At 34.9% G+C, this 15,689-nt stretch overlaps 1 protein-coding gene across 3 annotated transcripts; it reads right to left on the minus strand.

The window, feature by feature from the left end:
* Positions 1 to 1,527: 1,527 nt before the first annotated feature.
* LOC149558602 (uncharacterized) lies at positions 1,528 to 13,824 on the minus strand. 3 transcript variants are annotated; one of them, XM_089832766.1, is made up of 5 exons: positions 13,809 to 13,824; positions 13,684 to 13,729; positions 13,474 to 13,573; positions 3,170 to 3,294; positions 1,528 to 3,046 (listed from the first exon to the last, which is right to left on the minus strand). In XM_089832766.1, exons 3-5 carry the CDS (start codon positions 13,491 to 13,493, stop codon positions 1,842 to 1,844), a joined length of 1,350 nt encoding a protein of 449 aa, XP_089688892.1. In that variant the 5' UTR covers positions 13,494 to 13,573; positions 13,684 to 13,729; positions 13,809 to 13,824; the 3' UTR covers positions 1,528 to 1,841. The 3 variants fall into 3 exon arrangements, with proteins under 3 accessions (XP_089688892.1, XP_089688891.1, XP_089688890.1); XM_089832765.1 differs by having other exon boundaries at positions 13,684 to 13,813; XM_089832764.1 differs by lacking the exons at positions 13,684 to 13,729; positions 13,809 to 13,824 and having other exon boundaries at positions 13,474 to 13,676.
* Positions 13,825 to 15,689: the final 1,865 nt, after the last annotated feature.

Genomic DNA, 15,689 nt, shown 5'->3' on the forward strand with positions numbered 1-15,689 from the left:
AGAATGATGTATTACAATTAAAGGAAAGCATTCAAAGAAGTTTCCCTCTCATAAGTTTACCTCACATTCTTCTCCTAACTCCCACAAATTGGGGTAAGGGGAAATCTTAACTCAGTTGTCTTTTCCTTTTTGTAGGGTGATCAAATTATTTAGTGTTCATCTTCTTTGATTGGGGGTTGTGAGATGTTTGGCACCCCTTCTCTTTCTTTGTTCCATTGTGTCTATATCTCGTTTCCCTTTGAAGAACATATTGTATATCTTTCAATTTGATTTGCAAGTTATTTAGCTTTGCACCTACTTTGTATTTGGGTTTCAAAACCTATTTTACTTGATAAAAAACTTTGTCTCCATTTGTCATTGAAGTTGGATCATTTGTGTTATTAGATACAACTATAATTGTGTTTATAAATTTGACAATAAATTTAACTTATCTATTTCTAACGATTACTTGTCTAGATCTATAAAATTCTATTCCATATTTGATAAAAGCCACATATTCACTAGTTCATTTAGTAAGTTATTGTAAAATTTGAAATATCTTTATCTAAAAAACTAACGCTTTTTTATTATTAATTATTTGAAGCATTATTGATGTAAAAGTATTTATTAATGTACAATGTCATTATAAATATTGTACATATCTATTTGCCAACAAGAGTTAATACTAGATTAAATTGCCAAAAATTAATGACTTACATTACCATTACCATGAATATATCTCATTAAAATAGCTTACAACTTTTTAGCTTATCATGGATTGTTAAACAAGTACTAAAATGATGCAATAACTTACAGCATTGTTAAAATTATAAAGAAAACCTTATTAACTAACATTAAATGAATGATATAGTTCTAAAAGGCTATTAAATTTTCTAGAGTAGATTAACTATTATATTCATATTGTTAAAAAATTGTTAAAATATAATTTAAAATGATTAACAATTATGATAAGTAACTGAAATGCTTCAAAATTATTGTTTGTTATGATAGATAATTTGCAACTAATAATTGCAGAAAACATGATGTCCACAGCTATAGAGTAATGAATAATGATTTTATTCATTCATAAGAGACATTGTTAAAATCGATAAACCATCATCAGAACAGCTTGACTTTCGGCTCGCTCTTCCCTGAAACATTCTGGTTCAAACAATTAGTACAATTTTTACACAATCCACAAGGGTAAACTCTTTCCCACTCAATTAAGCCCCTCCATATAGAGAACAAATATAATGCATGGCTTTTGGAATAGGTAAAAATTACAAATTCCATTCTTAAAATCTGGAAAGCGATGGCCTTATAAAAGTGAACTTAAGCAAAGACATAAATTCAATCCTCGGGGTGAGAACGATTCTTATATTGTGTACAATATCGATCGTTTCTAGCAGGGCAATAGCAGGCAGTTCATCAGATCGTGACCTTCCCTAATTTAAATTGTGGCCATTTAGCAATATATTTGAATGAATGTATTCTCTCCAACAGTTTATTCCTTGTTTTCACAACATCATATTTAAGTTTCCAGCGCAGTTATATAATTAGCTCATATTTTAATTTCCAACATAGTTATACAGAAAATTTTCCAAAATTACATTACCTCGCATTTTACAGCACTGTTCCATGTTTCGACACTTGTTTTGAATTGCTGTTTGAAGCAGATTTCTGTTCCTAAAACATAAGTTTTCAACTTTACAAATTTAGATCTCTATTTTCAGAAATCCAAACATTTTAAGAATCTGAAGTTTTACATTATCAGGCATATTCCTGATCTTGGGTCGTGGAAGTTGTATCAGAGCATTTGCAATCACATGGCAAATTGCTAGGAAAACAACCCTAGGCTTCGCCTAATCAAAACTTGTGGCTAGCCAAAATTTGCCCCCACCTCTAATGTATTCTCGATTCACAACATATTGGAATGTCATCTCAGGAGGCCAGGCAGAGGCAAGACGTATGTAGGGCCATACAAAGCCTTGGTGTCCCAGCATGAAAGACTTGTTCAACATGAAGTTATTTTCCTCAAAACTAAAGATTGTTTCCATTCCAAGCCATCGCTTGTCCAATTTAAATGTTGCTTTCTGATCTCCTCCCATTAGCTCATTGCCACAGCGAGACCTCCACCAACGTTGAAATGCACTTGGCTCATCTTGGTCCTTAATTGTGTCATCCTCCTCAACATTCTGCACCTTTATTTTGTTTAGCAGGACCGTAAATCTTTCATGTTGACTGTTACCATGCCGGCAAATCCGACTTATTTTTGAAACAACCCCAAAACCATGATCCTCTCTAAATACCAAAAGAACTTCGGGGTAATGGTGGTGCTCAGGCTCACAGATTTTCATAATGGCCAACTGTGACAATGACACAGGTGAGACTCTTCCATAGATATGTCTTTTTTCATCACTTGTCTGTATATCAAGGTATTTAGGTGGATAAGATTTCTTGGTCAGTTGATTAAGCAGAGGAAGAGAAAGAGGAATGCTTCTCCATTTTGAGAAGCTGCCATTAGCTTTAATTTTATGCATCCACACAGACCACTTATTTTCTGCCTCTTTAGAAAGTGTATCATTCAGCATCAACATGTAGGCAGAGTTTCCATCAGGACATCTTGCAACGTACACACAATTGCCCCTGTTTGGTAATGGGGAAAGGCTTTGCCAACCAATCATTCCCCGTGCTAAGTCAAGTGTATATACATTGTACATACTTTGATCATTCTCTGCAAGGGTCAGGAAATATATACAATGGCCAGTGACAAGAATCTTCAGCATGGATCTGGAAGGAATACTACAAGGTAAAGGTAACCTTCTCACCAGACCATTTTGATAAAGCAGTAGCTTATGGTCTCCAGTTGAAGCATTTTTCATGTAGAAAACAATCGATTTGGCAAGGACATGACATTGATGGTGTCTAAAGTAATTAGCATAGTTAGAACTGTTGAGGGTGGCATCCCATGTTCTGTTCAATGTCCTTAGTAGTGGTATTTCATACCATGGCAGCCGACTGATGATGCATCCCATGGTAATCTCATTGTGCACTCCAGCAATCAAATCTATTATTCATCACAATTACAAAGCATGACATAACTACCTACAAAACATGAGCTAACTCACGGGCCATTAATGTTTTAAATTAATATTTTTCTGTAAATAGGGGGTGTGAGTTAAAATAATACCAGAGTTAGATGTCTCGGTACTAGCACATGCTCTTGAATATGACTCTTCTGCATCTACCATTTTTTGCTCTTTTCTTCTATCATCCATTTTAGGTAGATATCTATTACAGGTATGTTTAGTATATCTGCAAGAAAGTAGTAATAATACTCAAACATTAGCACTTGCTCAAGGGTAGTATAGAGCATCAAGTCCTCCATTAACTTAAATAAAATGAAAAACCTCATTTTGTCATGCACTGGTGTTTATCTCTATAAGGCATTTACAATATAAAATTTACAGAAGCATACATTCAGTATGTCATCAGTCATACTTTTCTAACTCAAAAACTGGATTTAAAATAAATAAAACAATGAGCGCATAGTATTCATGGTAAGCAATTATATTACAAGCCTAGGTGTATTAATGGAGATATTCTGCCTAAGTAAAGCGTAAGATATGTACTAACGTTCACCAATCACGATAGCATTAGATTTGCAACAAAAAATAACTTCATAAAACCATTTGTTGTTTTTCACGAAAGAGTTTAGAACTTTGGTCATACCAATGCTTTGCTGTATAGATTTCCAAATGCCCTGATATCACAAGTATCAATTTATAATTTTATATCATACAACATAAATGGTTCCTAAAAGAAAACTTAAAAAAATGGAAAGCATTTCCTAGACTAGTTGAGCACCTTTGAATAGGCCAACCAAATCTTAGAATAAATTCTGGCCAATGTTTATTTATTTTAGCATATTTTTCAGGATGAATAAAAATTGTGGATCCATGAAGAGGTTTAGCTCAAATGATAGAGAAAAATTACAGATGAAACACAAAAGCAATAGAGGAACAAGCATCTTTCAACTCAATGATCACACAGATCAATTCACTTGTAGATGTAAATACACACTAAACAACCAAACTGAAGTGTTTGGTGACGCGCACACAGTTACAAATTATAACCAAACAATTGAGATATCATCCAAACTCTCCCTAGAGCCAAGAAAATTCAAGGGATAACATCCATGATTCAGCAATCAAACTGGTAAAACAAACAGTGCTACTGCCATGTTCCCTTTTCAGATTTAAAGTATTGATATTATGTCTTCAATTAGATCTAGTCATTTGTTTTTTATGCTACTTTAATAATATTATAATGTATTAAGGAGGTTTTTTTTCAACACCTAAATATTAAAACAAAAATGACGCTTGGAAGGAAAACAAAATAGATGGAAGTCAAAATAAATGAGACTATAAAAGGATCACTTTTCCTCATTTCATAGTCAAGCTATCCTTCACACAAAATTTTCATATAAAAGGAGCATTTTTCCTCATTTTCAATTTAGGGTATCCAAAGGATGAAATCCGTTGGCTTTTTTGAGGTTTGAGAGGTCAAAAACCCTCTTGAATTCCACATTTGAAACCAAAGATGGAACCCCTTGTTTTCAAAGTTATGTAATTCTGCCCAAATTATGATTGTGCTTATTTGTGACAGATTTAGATTTTGCAGTCTTGCTCTCATACTACTTTAATGTTTTTGACAAGCGAAAATCGTCATTTCATTACCAATGCATATTTGAAAGTATATATTATGTTGCAATTTTTTAACAAAGTTTCGGAAACCAGAAGACCTGAATCAGAGTTCATACTCATAATAGCTGCTGATTGACATCATTATAAGTGTTCTGGTGCTATTATTTGGTGGAAGCCTAGCTGCAAAAAAGTTCACAAATTATACTTCGAGGGTGAAAATTATTTTCTGAGACATTTATTACAGATTTGGCAGGTGCCAGCTATGAGTACAGTCCTTATATGCCCTTAGCAATTGTAATTCCAAGCTCTGATCTGCATTGCATCAGCAGCAAGGAGCATTATAAATAGTTTATTTGGTCATTGTAAGCTTCTAGCACAGCCGGTACCAGTCTATACAATGTAATGTCCACGTTTGGAATATATCTGACTTTTGCCCAAACATAAATATGCTGGCAAATATGATTTATTTATAGATAAACTCTATAATAAAATTACAGAATTGTAATGTCAATTTAGAGAAAACCCTAATTTAGGTCTTATAAACAATACTGATTAACATCAAAACATTAATAGAAAGGATATAAGATCATATACAAAAAACTGAAGTGTCCTAAAATCGTTCATATCCATTTCATAGCTTCTTTCCAAAGTTAACCATCTTAGGAATCCAATGGAAAAACACTGAAATGATGCCAGGAGACTATCTTCCTCAACCGTGCCCAAGGACATCAAATGAGAGTGAGACTCCAATCCATTTGGCCCATTGACCCACAAGTATGGAAGGACCTCCAATCCATCCATCATGTGGAGGCATACTTGAAGAGGAAAAATAAACATTTTGTAGAACACTTTGCATTAATTATGAACATAATTGCTGATGGAAATTAGGCGAACAAGTACTTATCCCATATTTCTATTCTTGAACTTACCTCACAATATTTTATTGGTTGTGAAATATTTATTTTTGTCTTTGAAGCTTAAATTTCTCTTTTATTTTTCAGATTTCCCTTGATGCATTCACTAAATGAGGCTTCCTCCTTTTAAACCTAATTCTTGAGAGAGTCACAAACTTTCACCACAATTCCCCTTTGAAAAAATGCAGCCTCCCATCGATAATCACTGTCTTAATTCTTAATTTAATTTTAACTGAATAGTTAATAGGAATCGCTGCCCGTAGTAATCTTAATTTAATTTAAATGTTTTTCTTGGTTTTGGTAATCTTGGAGCCACCATACTCTTTTGCTATAACATAAGGGCTGTGATCTTAAAATCCCTCAAGGCTGTGATCTGTTTATGTCCATTTCTAATGAGGCATGGTGGACTACAAGGCTGCAGCTTTGTTATTGTGAGGGCTGCTAATATGACAGTCTGCCCTTCCAAGATTTGCTTGTCCTCCAGCAATCTTACATTCGAATGATCATGGAGAGATTGTTTGAGATGACTCTCAGTAGCAAATGGCTTGGCCTTTGCAACTTTTAACATTTGGGGGGATTAGTTTTTTGGAGGGTCTATTTTACAACTCAACTTCCACTATTCTACTCCAATGTTATGAAAGGTTGCAGATTTGAACCATGATATATTTTTGTCTTTAATTCTCAGTTGCGAAAAAATCTAAGCTAACAAAGTCATCCATCTGTGGCTATAACTAGCTGGTATTTAATCTCACTAAAGATGTCCATTGTTTGATGTTCAATCAACTGTTAAATTAGTGTTTTGATGTAATCTTCATATGTTAAAAACACAGTCATAAGCCTCAATGAATTTAGAAATAAAACACCTAAGCATGAGAAATCCACTATGGTTCTTCATAGTGTATGTTCTGAAAGATGTTATGTTTCTCATAAGAAGTAGACTATGCAGATGGTTTCTTGGTCCAAAAGCTTCTGTCAGTTAATTAATTTTCTATTAAATAATTGTTGTCATAAATACTGGCACTTCAAAAGATTCATATTTTGATGTGTGCTTCTATTTTCAAAAGCAACGTACTCAAACAACAGAAATAAAATGATGTATTGATTATAATCATTTTAGAGTTTAATTAATGACTTAGAGAAAAATAACTATCCTAACACATCGCAGATTGACGTAAGCAGATTTTGGTCTTGTTTGTGTTTGGGCTCCTAATAGGTCCCTCGGTTCACCAAGGTACCCACATCCAGTGTGGGCTGGGAAAAGTGCACCCCCAGAGAAATCAGCCGCCTGGGCATTACCCTAAGCAAATCCAAGGACGTATCGGGACCAGACTAGTACCCAGGTCGAACCAGAACCAGAACCCAGACCTGCAAGGAACAACCCAGTAACTTAGCTTTAATTCAAATGTGAGTTATACCTATTACTCTCAACAATCTAACTAAAAGCAGGTAATTCTGGGACAAGTTCCTCTCATCCTCAGAGAGGAAAGACAAAGAGTCTTCTTGTAATTGCATAAATCAAACTTAAAAGTTAATATCATATTTGCAAAGAACTGATATTGTTGGCCCAATATTTGCACAATATCACAGCTATCTCTTCAAGCCAAAGGGCGAGTTTTCCACAAACTTAAGATGAGAACTAGAAGAATGACACACATCTACGGTCTTAAATGTCATGTTCTAGAATGAATTTATATAGTCTTTTGGTTCACTTTTGTTATTGTCATATTCTGTAACTAATCCAATCCAGAATTGTCCAAAACTCTTCTCTTTCATATGTACAATATTAGATTTTGGCCTAAAAAAATATTAAAAAGATTATCTTGATCATATTGATTAAAAGAATCTGATTAATTTCTGTCCGCCTTGATTCACCAAAATAGATCTTTGAATTACACCTAACAGTTGTGTTTGTTAACACCTTTGTCAATTTAATCACAAGTTAGTTCAAGGGTATTTGATCATTCCCAGTGGTTTCATATGACTAATATTTTGCTCAAGTCTAACTCATGGATTGTACAATGCTAAAGATGAAAGGGCCGACTGCATAGGGTCTAACTTTTAATTACTATGTTTCTGGGTTAGAACTTAGAAGTGATATAGATTATGCACCAACATAACTAGGCCTGCTACTTTGAAAGATTGATTGATTCACTGTTTGGTTTGTCTTAGTTCTGTTACCATCATAAATTGGTGAACAACATATGTTGGCTATTAATCAATAACTTCAGTATAATTGTTAATGGGTAGTATGTTTTTCAATCATTTTTACAGAGAAAGTAGAAAACAAACAATGAAATCTCTCATTTAAAAAATAACTGATTTGATTATTTCTCTTTGACCATCTGGTGCATCTATCCCTCATCAATACAGAAAGTTTGGTTCTAGGATTGTTGGACATTATATACCATGGTCCATCCATGGTGTTTAAATAAGTAAGAAGGAATTGTATATAATTATATTAGTGTCAAAAACCAGCTTAACTGCAAACAGGTTTGATACATTTGTTAGCTGATGATATTTATCAGTTCAGTAATTCTTGTTATGGCAATTTTCAACTGCTCAGGCTCCTATTGATGGAAATTGGTGCCTAGAAGTCAATTAATTTGGATTTATTAACTGCATACCTTACTAGAGTCAGACCCTAAAGGCAGCAGCTATTAATTGCAGAATCACACCCCAAGGAGATTTCAACTACAAGCACAACTTTGCATTATTTGATGAAATCAAAAGTAATTTTAATGTATATTCACATATTGGAGCAAGCCGCAGGGGCTTGTCCAACAACAACAATGGTCTCCTGCAAGCATTTCTGTCGGTTTAATACTTCTCATTTTCTCAATTGACACACTCTTTTCAACTGTTATCTAGTCATTGAGGTGGATGTCACAATTTTTTGGACCCTCTATGAAATGTTGGTGCTATTGATTAATGTGTTTCGCCAAGAAATGATGATATTATATGCCCATGATATTTGGCCATTCTAGATTTAGTGATTTATATTATATATAATGTTCTCAGTCATCTCCCAGAATTTGGATCAAGAAACCTACTTGAACAGTAATTTGGGTTCTGTTGGAAATCTCTATCCTTGAAAAAATGGTTGTTTGTGAATTTGAAGCAAGTTCTATCCATTTTGGAGTCGGCATAGGTAGGAGGATTGATTGTTGTTACTGGCCTTGGATCATTTAAACCCACCCTACTCAATTCAAAAGGTATATCTATCAGTAGGCATTATGTGTTGGATAGCACCGGGCAGAAATGCAATAACGCTCAAATGTATAATATTTCCATCCCTTAGTTGCTCGAATTTTTGTTCTATGAATGTTCCCAAATTGCATGAGCTCGTAAACCATTGTACTGAAGCATTATTCTTTGAAAAGTAGGTTCAGCCCTTGAATATTTCGCACTAGGTGCTTTCTGATGTTTGTATGCATTTTAGTATCAATGCAATTGCTGCAAATTTGTTTCATATTTCTGCCTCTTGATCACCTATCTCTCTTAAAAATAGTAGTGAATAATCTGCCCACATTCGTCTCACATTTAAGTTTGGATGCTGGGGTAATTTTCTGCATCTGATTATTTATGTTCACCCATTTTCTAAGGATGTTTGGCTACGTTTATGCACTTGTTTAAAGTTAAATCTCAGGTGTCAGTAATTATGTCTCTGTGTTTGTTCAACATTACACAAACTGTTTCAAGGATTAGATGTGTTAGACTATTCAAGATAACGTATTTGTAAATCATTATGATTGCATTTCAAGAATGCCTTTATGGCACATTGTGACTTTTGCTAATTTGCCTCATTTTATACATTGCCACTCTTTAGTTGTTTGGCAATAATTTTATGAGACAGCAATGGTGTTAATGCACTGGACATATTTCCAGTGGTTATATTGATTAGTCGATTGGATCTCTTCAGTCTAGCTTTTACATCAAGACAGTCAATGTGATTTGGAAGTTTAAGGGCATTTTAGTGAAAACTATTCTGTGAGTTTTTGACTAAAAATAATTACCACTATGACAACAATTGTCTTGAACTCTCAGATGTCATCTACAAGTTACAACACTACATTTATTAGTGAAATATGAAGGTAATCATGTGAAAATAATCTTTTAATATTTAGGATAAATCACAAAATTAGATCGTCACTTGGCACCAACTTTCTTGAGCTTATGTATCAAATTTTCACACTGTCTCTACCATTAAACCTCTCCTAAATCTAAGCATCTCACAATATCCTCAGATTGTTTTGAAAGCTTTAAAGATTTGATGGTTAATGTATGCCTCCAAAATTATATTTGATAATCTTCAAGTTATCTTTGATTAGTTGTGTTCAGTGTTTTATCTTAAACCTGCAGGAACAAGGCTTTGATATCAATTGTAATATCCCCTTTTCAGATATACCTGATTTTTTCCCAAGAATAAAAATTCCAGTAAATGCATTTCATTTATTCAAAAGAAATCCACAATAAAATTACATAATTGCAATGGCAATTTAGTAAAAACTGTAACGCCAGTTTAGTAAAAATTCTAAGTGAGGTCTTATAAACAATACTAATTAACATCAAAGCATTAATACCAAGAATATATGATTGCATACAAAAAATCAAAGTATCCTAAAATCATCAATATCTATTTTATAGCATATATCCTAAAATCGTCCATATCTATTTCATAGCATATCCCCATAGTCAACCATTTTAGTAATCCAATTGAAAAGCTTGATAGAACACAAGGAGATTGTCTTCTTCAACCAAGTCCGAGTGTACGGGATGAACCTCCAATCCATTCAGCCCCCTGGCACCCAAGTATGGCAGGACTTCTAGTCCATCCATCTCAGGCTGGCAAAGAGAGAAGACTGGAACTGCTGCATCTTCCTATTTGCAAAGCATTTCGCATCAATTCCAAACATGGTAGCTGATGGAAGTTAGGTAAATCATTACTTTCCTATATTTTTATACTTCAACTTATCTCACAATATATAATTACCAACAATAATATTTATTTTGCCTTTCTATCTTAATTTTCCTTTTTGTTTATCAGATTTCCCTTGATGCCTTTACCAAATGAGACTTCCTCCTTTTATAACTTGTTCTAGAGAAAGTAACAACCTTTCACAATTATTCCCCTTTGAAAGAATGCAAGCCTCCATTCTTAATCACTGTCTTATTTTTAAATTTAATTTTAACTGGATGCTTTTTAGGAATAGCTGCCCATAGTACTCTTAATCTAAGTTGCCAATCTGAGTACAGGTATGTGGGTATGGCGGAATAAAAAATCCCAGTGTACATAGTTATAAATATAAAACAAACAGCAATACTCATATCCATAATTGCCAATAAATCATACATTGTCTTCGGTAGTTCATATTTTTCTTCTAAAAATTTAGAGCTTAATACTGAGATTCGCATGGTATATTTATACAGAGATTTGATGAGAATTTAAAAGTAATGCATTTTTTTATTTCATATGCATGCATATATTTTGATATATTTGTTTGGGTACAGCCCTTGGGTGCTTTATGGGCGCCTAGTTTCACCACAGCAAACTCGAGCACCCAAACTGTACCTGAAACTATACTGGAACTGTTCCCGTATCCAAACCATACCAGAACCAGGACGTATGCTTTACCAGCAGTGTGTGGTAACTGTACTCTTAATTTAATTTTATTTGGGAATCTTGCTTCCACCATTCTCTTTCGCTATAATTTAAGGGCTGTGATCCAAATCTCTCTTAAGACTGCAATCTGTTAATGTCCATTTTTAATAAGGCATGATGGATTACAAGGCTGCAACTTTGTTATTATGAGGGCTACTAACCCTAGGTTGGTGGAGCATGACATGCAACCCTTAACCTAGCTCGATGTGCAAGCCAGACCACTCCAATATGGTCTATGTGAGTTGACAATTGTTATTTCAAATCTGGTTTTGGTTTTAGGGCAATTTCCAGTTTGTAATCATTGCAAAAATCAATAAAATCAATTTGAAGTGTCCCAGACCTTGTACCAGCAATTAAATTCATCAAAACTTGGTTCAGATTTGACTTATAAATGTTGTTTCATCAAATATTTTCCATCATTATTTTTAATTTTGATTTGTTCCTTATTTCAAAAAATATATAAAATAACATAAGTATGGGGGCATTATAGGTTCTGGTAAAATAGCATTTACATATATACGAGTATACTGAGAACGCATAAAAGGAATGGTGTTATGTATACATAGGACTGTGCTTACTTTATATAGTGTGCTCAAACCTGAACTATAGGAACATAAGTATTCTGTAGTTTGGTATATAAAATGGAAATTAAACAGGGAGAGTGTATTAAGTTTTATCCTATGGATATTAATTTAGAATTTGGTAATTCCCCTAATCTTCTGAATTCCACCCAAATGATGTAAAACAAAACATTTCATATGTATATTTTGAGCTCCTGTGACTTCTCAAGATCAAAATTTCTATCTGGTTGGAATGAGAAAATCACCAGAATAAATATTCTTTGAAGATAGGTTCTAGTTAAATAAACGAAATTGAATTTAAGCAAATATTTTAAGGAAGAAAGATCCACTCATAAGCAAACATCTTCGTTAGAGTTTAAAAACAAAGAATTTTCTACAGAGGTTCGAAGTAGGGTTACGGAACTCAGAAAATCCTCCGAATCCAAATCCCAGCAAGCCCAGACAAGGCATGCCATGTCTGAGTGAAGTAATGCTGACCATAAAGACATTTTCTCAATATCATTTCTAATAACACTTTGGGAAACTACAGTTTGTTTAGTATCAATTCTGTGGCTAGATTTTGCCGAGTTCAAGTCAAAAAAGAAGCCTGCTGTTTCTGTGGCAATTCAGAATCTTTGTAAGATTGATTTGGATTTCAAATGAGGTCAGGAGGGCAAGCCCAATTGGGCATTTAATGAGGAAATTCTACTGGGTACTAGTCTCCAAAATCATGTTATCAAAATGAGTCGAATTGGTTTGACGAGCTTGGCTTGTTAGTAAAATTCAGGTGATGTTACAAAGAAGATCAGGGTCTTAGATCCACCAATCGCTTAATGAATCTAAGCTCAATGACACTCTGTCTGAATTACAGATGGCAAATAATGGAGGCCTGTGGTTTAATGGAACGCACTCAAACGATAAAAAATAATAGGACTTCTTATAAGGAGCTCCAGGTTCACACTAAAGTAGTTTGCTCTCCTTTCCTGCACGTGCCAAATAGAGATCTAAGCTCCATAACACTCTGGTTGAATTATTGATGGCAAACTATGGAAGTCTGCGGTTCAATGTGAGGCACTCCAACAGTAAAATATAGACTTTCAAGAAAGAAAGTCCAAACCTTATAAAATATCATTAAGTATTGGAACTAGGTAAAATGCCACATTTAAATGGTTGGATATGGTATATCTTAATGACTCACGGCTTTCAAACCGAAGGTCACCCGGCAAGGGGAATCCACAGTCAAACAAACTACAAAAAGTATAGGGGCTGTGCCTTCCAAACTATAACCCAAGGAAAATATCTTCGAGTACGAGACGCCCATACTACAAATCCTATTCAATTTTGGATTAGGTCGAACAGAAAAACAATTTATGGGTAGACTAATTTTCTGTGCGGGAATATTTCATTTGCCAGAACTATGATAAATACAATTTCATGACTCCAATTCAAGGCTTAAGCTATCTAAATTTGAGCATAACGATTTTGGATCTCTTTATAAATTCCAAACTATGACCTACAAAACAGGCTTTTCACAGCGATGAACAGAAACATACAATCAAAAGATGTCATAAATTGTTTCTCATTCATTATATCGGTGCTTCAGAAAAAATAGCCAAAATATCTCACATTCATTTTCCTATCAGATCAAAACTTACCCACAAAAACCCAGAAGCATAATCCAGACTCTCGGCGTTGATTTTGAGGTTTCCACAGTGGGGAAATGGAGCAATCAGCACTTCAAAGGTATATCCATTTCTGTGCGGAAAGAATACAAAAGGGCAAATTAAATTTACAACCTTGAGTTAAAACACAAATGTCATTCGATCGTCCGTCAAAGCCATGGTCGTACAATAATATTTCCTTGCCTATGTATTTTCAGGTTCGGTCCAACAGGTGAATAAAATCAGAGGGCTACGGGGAACAAAACAATAGGACTAGAAGCGTCCTTGCCTGATTATTGAAATAAAGAAATAAAATTATAGTACCCTACCCATTGACAGGTCAGGAGAAGGATCCCAAAGAATTAAACGAAAAAAGCATATAACGTGACTGGCTAAAGCTTAAATCAAATGTGAGTCCTTCTGCTTTACCATGGTTGAAAAAAAAATATTTACTGAAAAATTAAAATTATTTATATTGGTCTAGTGTTATTGGGAGGATGATTGATAGTATGTGGTTTAATAATGGCATTCATCAAGGTTTAAATCATTGGAGGTAGGGTTAGGTCATGTTACATTTAGCTGACTTTGATTAATTAATAAGGTATCATTACTTGTCATTGCTTGATCAAAGGATGAATTTTAATTTAGATATATGTTTATTCATCATGTTGTAATTTGCTTGTTCGAAAAGGGTACAAATGTTGATATTTATATTTTTTTGAACAATAATCATATTTGGTTTGAAAGGGATGCATATAGTGTCTTGGGGTTAACTCCTTAATTTGCATGGAGTTGATTGCTCTTGAACATTGCTCTACTTTGTAGTTGGTAAAGTTTTCTTCATTTATTTTATAGTGTCATACCAGCGACCATCTTCCTATCTTGTTTGTACTAGTATATCTTTTGGCAATGATGATGTCATCAAAAATTGGTGTGAGTATGGCCTTGGGTTGCTCTTATCCTTCCTAAAGTAATAGGTAAAAGAATTTTGTATATTTGTAACAAGTTTTTCTTGTATGGGTGTGGCTTTGATGACTTTTTGGTCTTTTTTTGCTTAAGAATTTTGAGGTCACTATGAATAGTTTCCAAAATGTTTGTCAAGTGTTTCTCATAGTTGTCTATCATTCAATCTTAGGCTTCCATATAGACAACCAATGTTCAAATGAGTTTTTTTTTTTTTTTTGATGAATAGTCCTTTTCAATTAATAAAATTTACTAAGATTACAATTCACAAAAAAGGGCCGGGGGATACAGGATCACCCCGCGAATGAATTCAATCGGTCGAAGCCGGAGCAAACAACATGGCCGCAGCCAGCAACTATAAACTATTCATCAAAAAAAAAAAATTTAAACAACCTCATGCTGCCAAGGCAGTACCAGCAGAGGGAGGAGGATCATCTTTATCAGGAAATCCCCACACATCAGTGGGATTGTGAGGCGGACTAGGAACAGTCCAGCCGTCAGCAGCATCCGCAGGATCTGGGGTAGTTGCAGTCTCCGCATCCTTCTTGTCTGGCCATGGAGGAGAAATTGCCAAGGCCAGCCGAGGAAACTTGCCAGAGTGTGCCCGTCCAGGGGGAGGAGCCGGAGACCAGCCAGAAGCCCGCCAAGGGGGGGAGCCGAGGACCAGCCAGAACCACCACGTGGTGGGGAAGCGGAGCGGCGCCTCCAACCGCCATGACTACCACTGGGAGAGCGGTGGCGGGGACCCTGGGAGCGCGGCGTGTGCGAATGGTGACCAGATGACTGGCGTCTGGAACAACGACCGCGAGATGAGGAGGCATCAATCGAGGCATCTGGAAGCACTCTGGCAATGGTACAAGGAGCATTGCACCAGTGGTTTAACAATTCTTGTAAGTGGGCAACCTCCAGGGCAACTTTATTAACTTGCACCTGTATCTACATAATGACATTGTTGCAAATGCATGCCTTAGTGTACATTGCAATGTTAACATCCAAAAAACTATAAGTGAATAAAACTGTATTCCTATCTTTCCATAGAGAAAGCAAAATTTCCATCCTGAAAGTATGCCAAATCTGGAAAAACTTCGGAGGAAATCTAGGGGAATCACCCAGCAGGATCATGTGCCATGAAAAATGTTCGGGCCTGAAAGGCTTGAAAAAATCATGGATCCAGTGCCAATAATTCTGAGCACGTTTGCAAAACCAAAAAATATGCAAAAAGGACTCAAGTTGGCCACAGAAGGGGC

Source organism: Cupressus sempervirens, chromosome 5 (genome assembly GCF_028749045.1).
Source record: "Cupressus sempervirens isolate cs-2001-9-10 chromosome 5, ASM2874904v1, whole genome shotgun sequence".
Lineage (NCBI taxonomy): Eukaryota > Viridiplantae > Streptophyta > Pinopsida > Cupressales > Cupressaceae > Cupressus > Cupressus sempervirens.

Excerpts from the sequence above, each read along its gene's own strand:
- LOC149558602 (XM_089832766.1), bottom strand. The coding sequence starts at position 13,493 with ATGCTTCTGGGTTTTTGTGG. Across the intron at positions 3,295-13,473 it reads ATGCTTCTGGGTTTTTGTGG|ATATACTAAACATACCTGTA; the intron begins GTAAGTTTTGAT and ends ACTTTCTTGCAG. Across the intron at positions 3,047-3,169 it reads TACCGAGACATCTAACTCTG|ATTTGATTGCTGGAGTGCAC; the intron begins GTATTATTTTAA and ends GATGAATAATAG.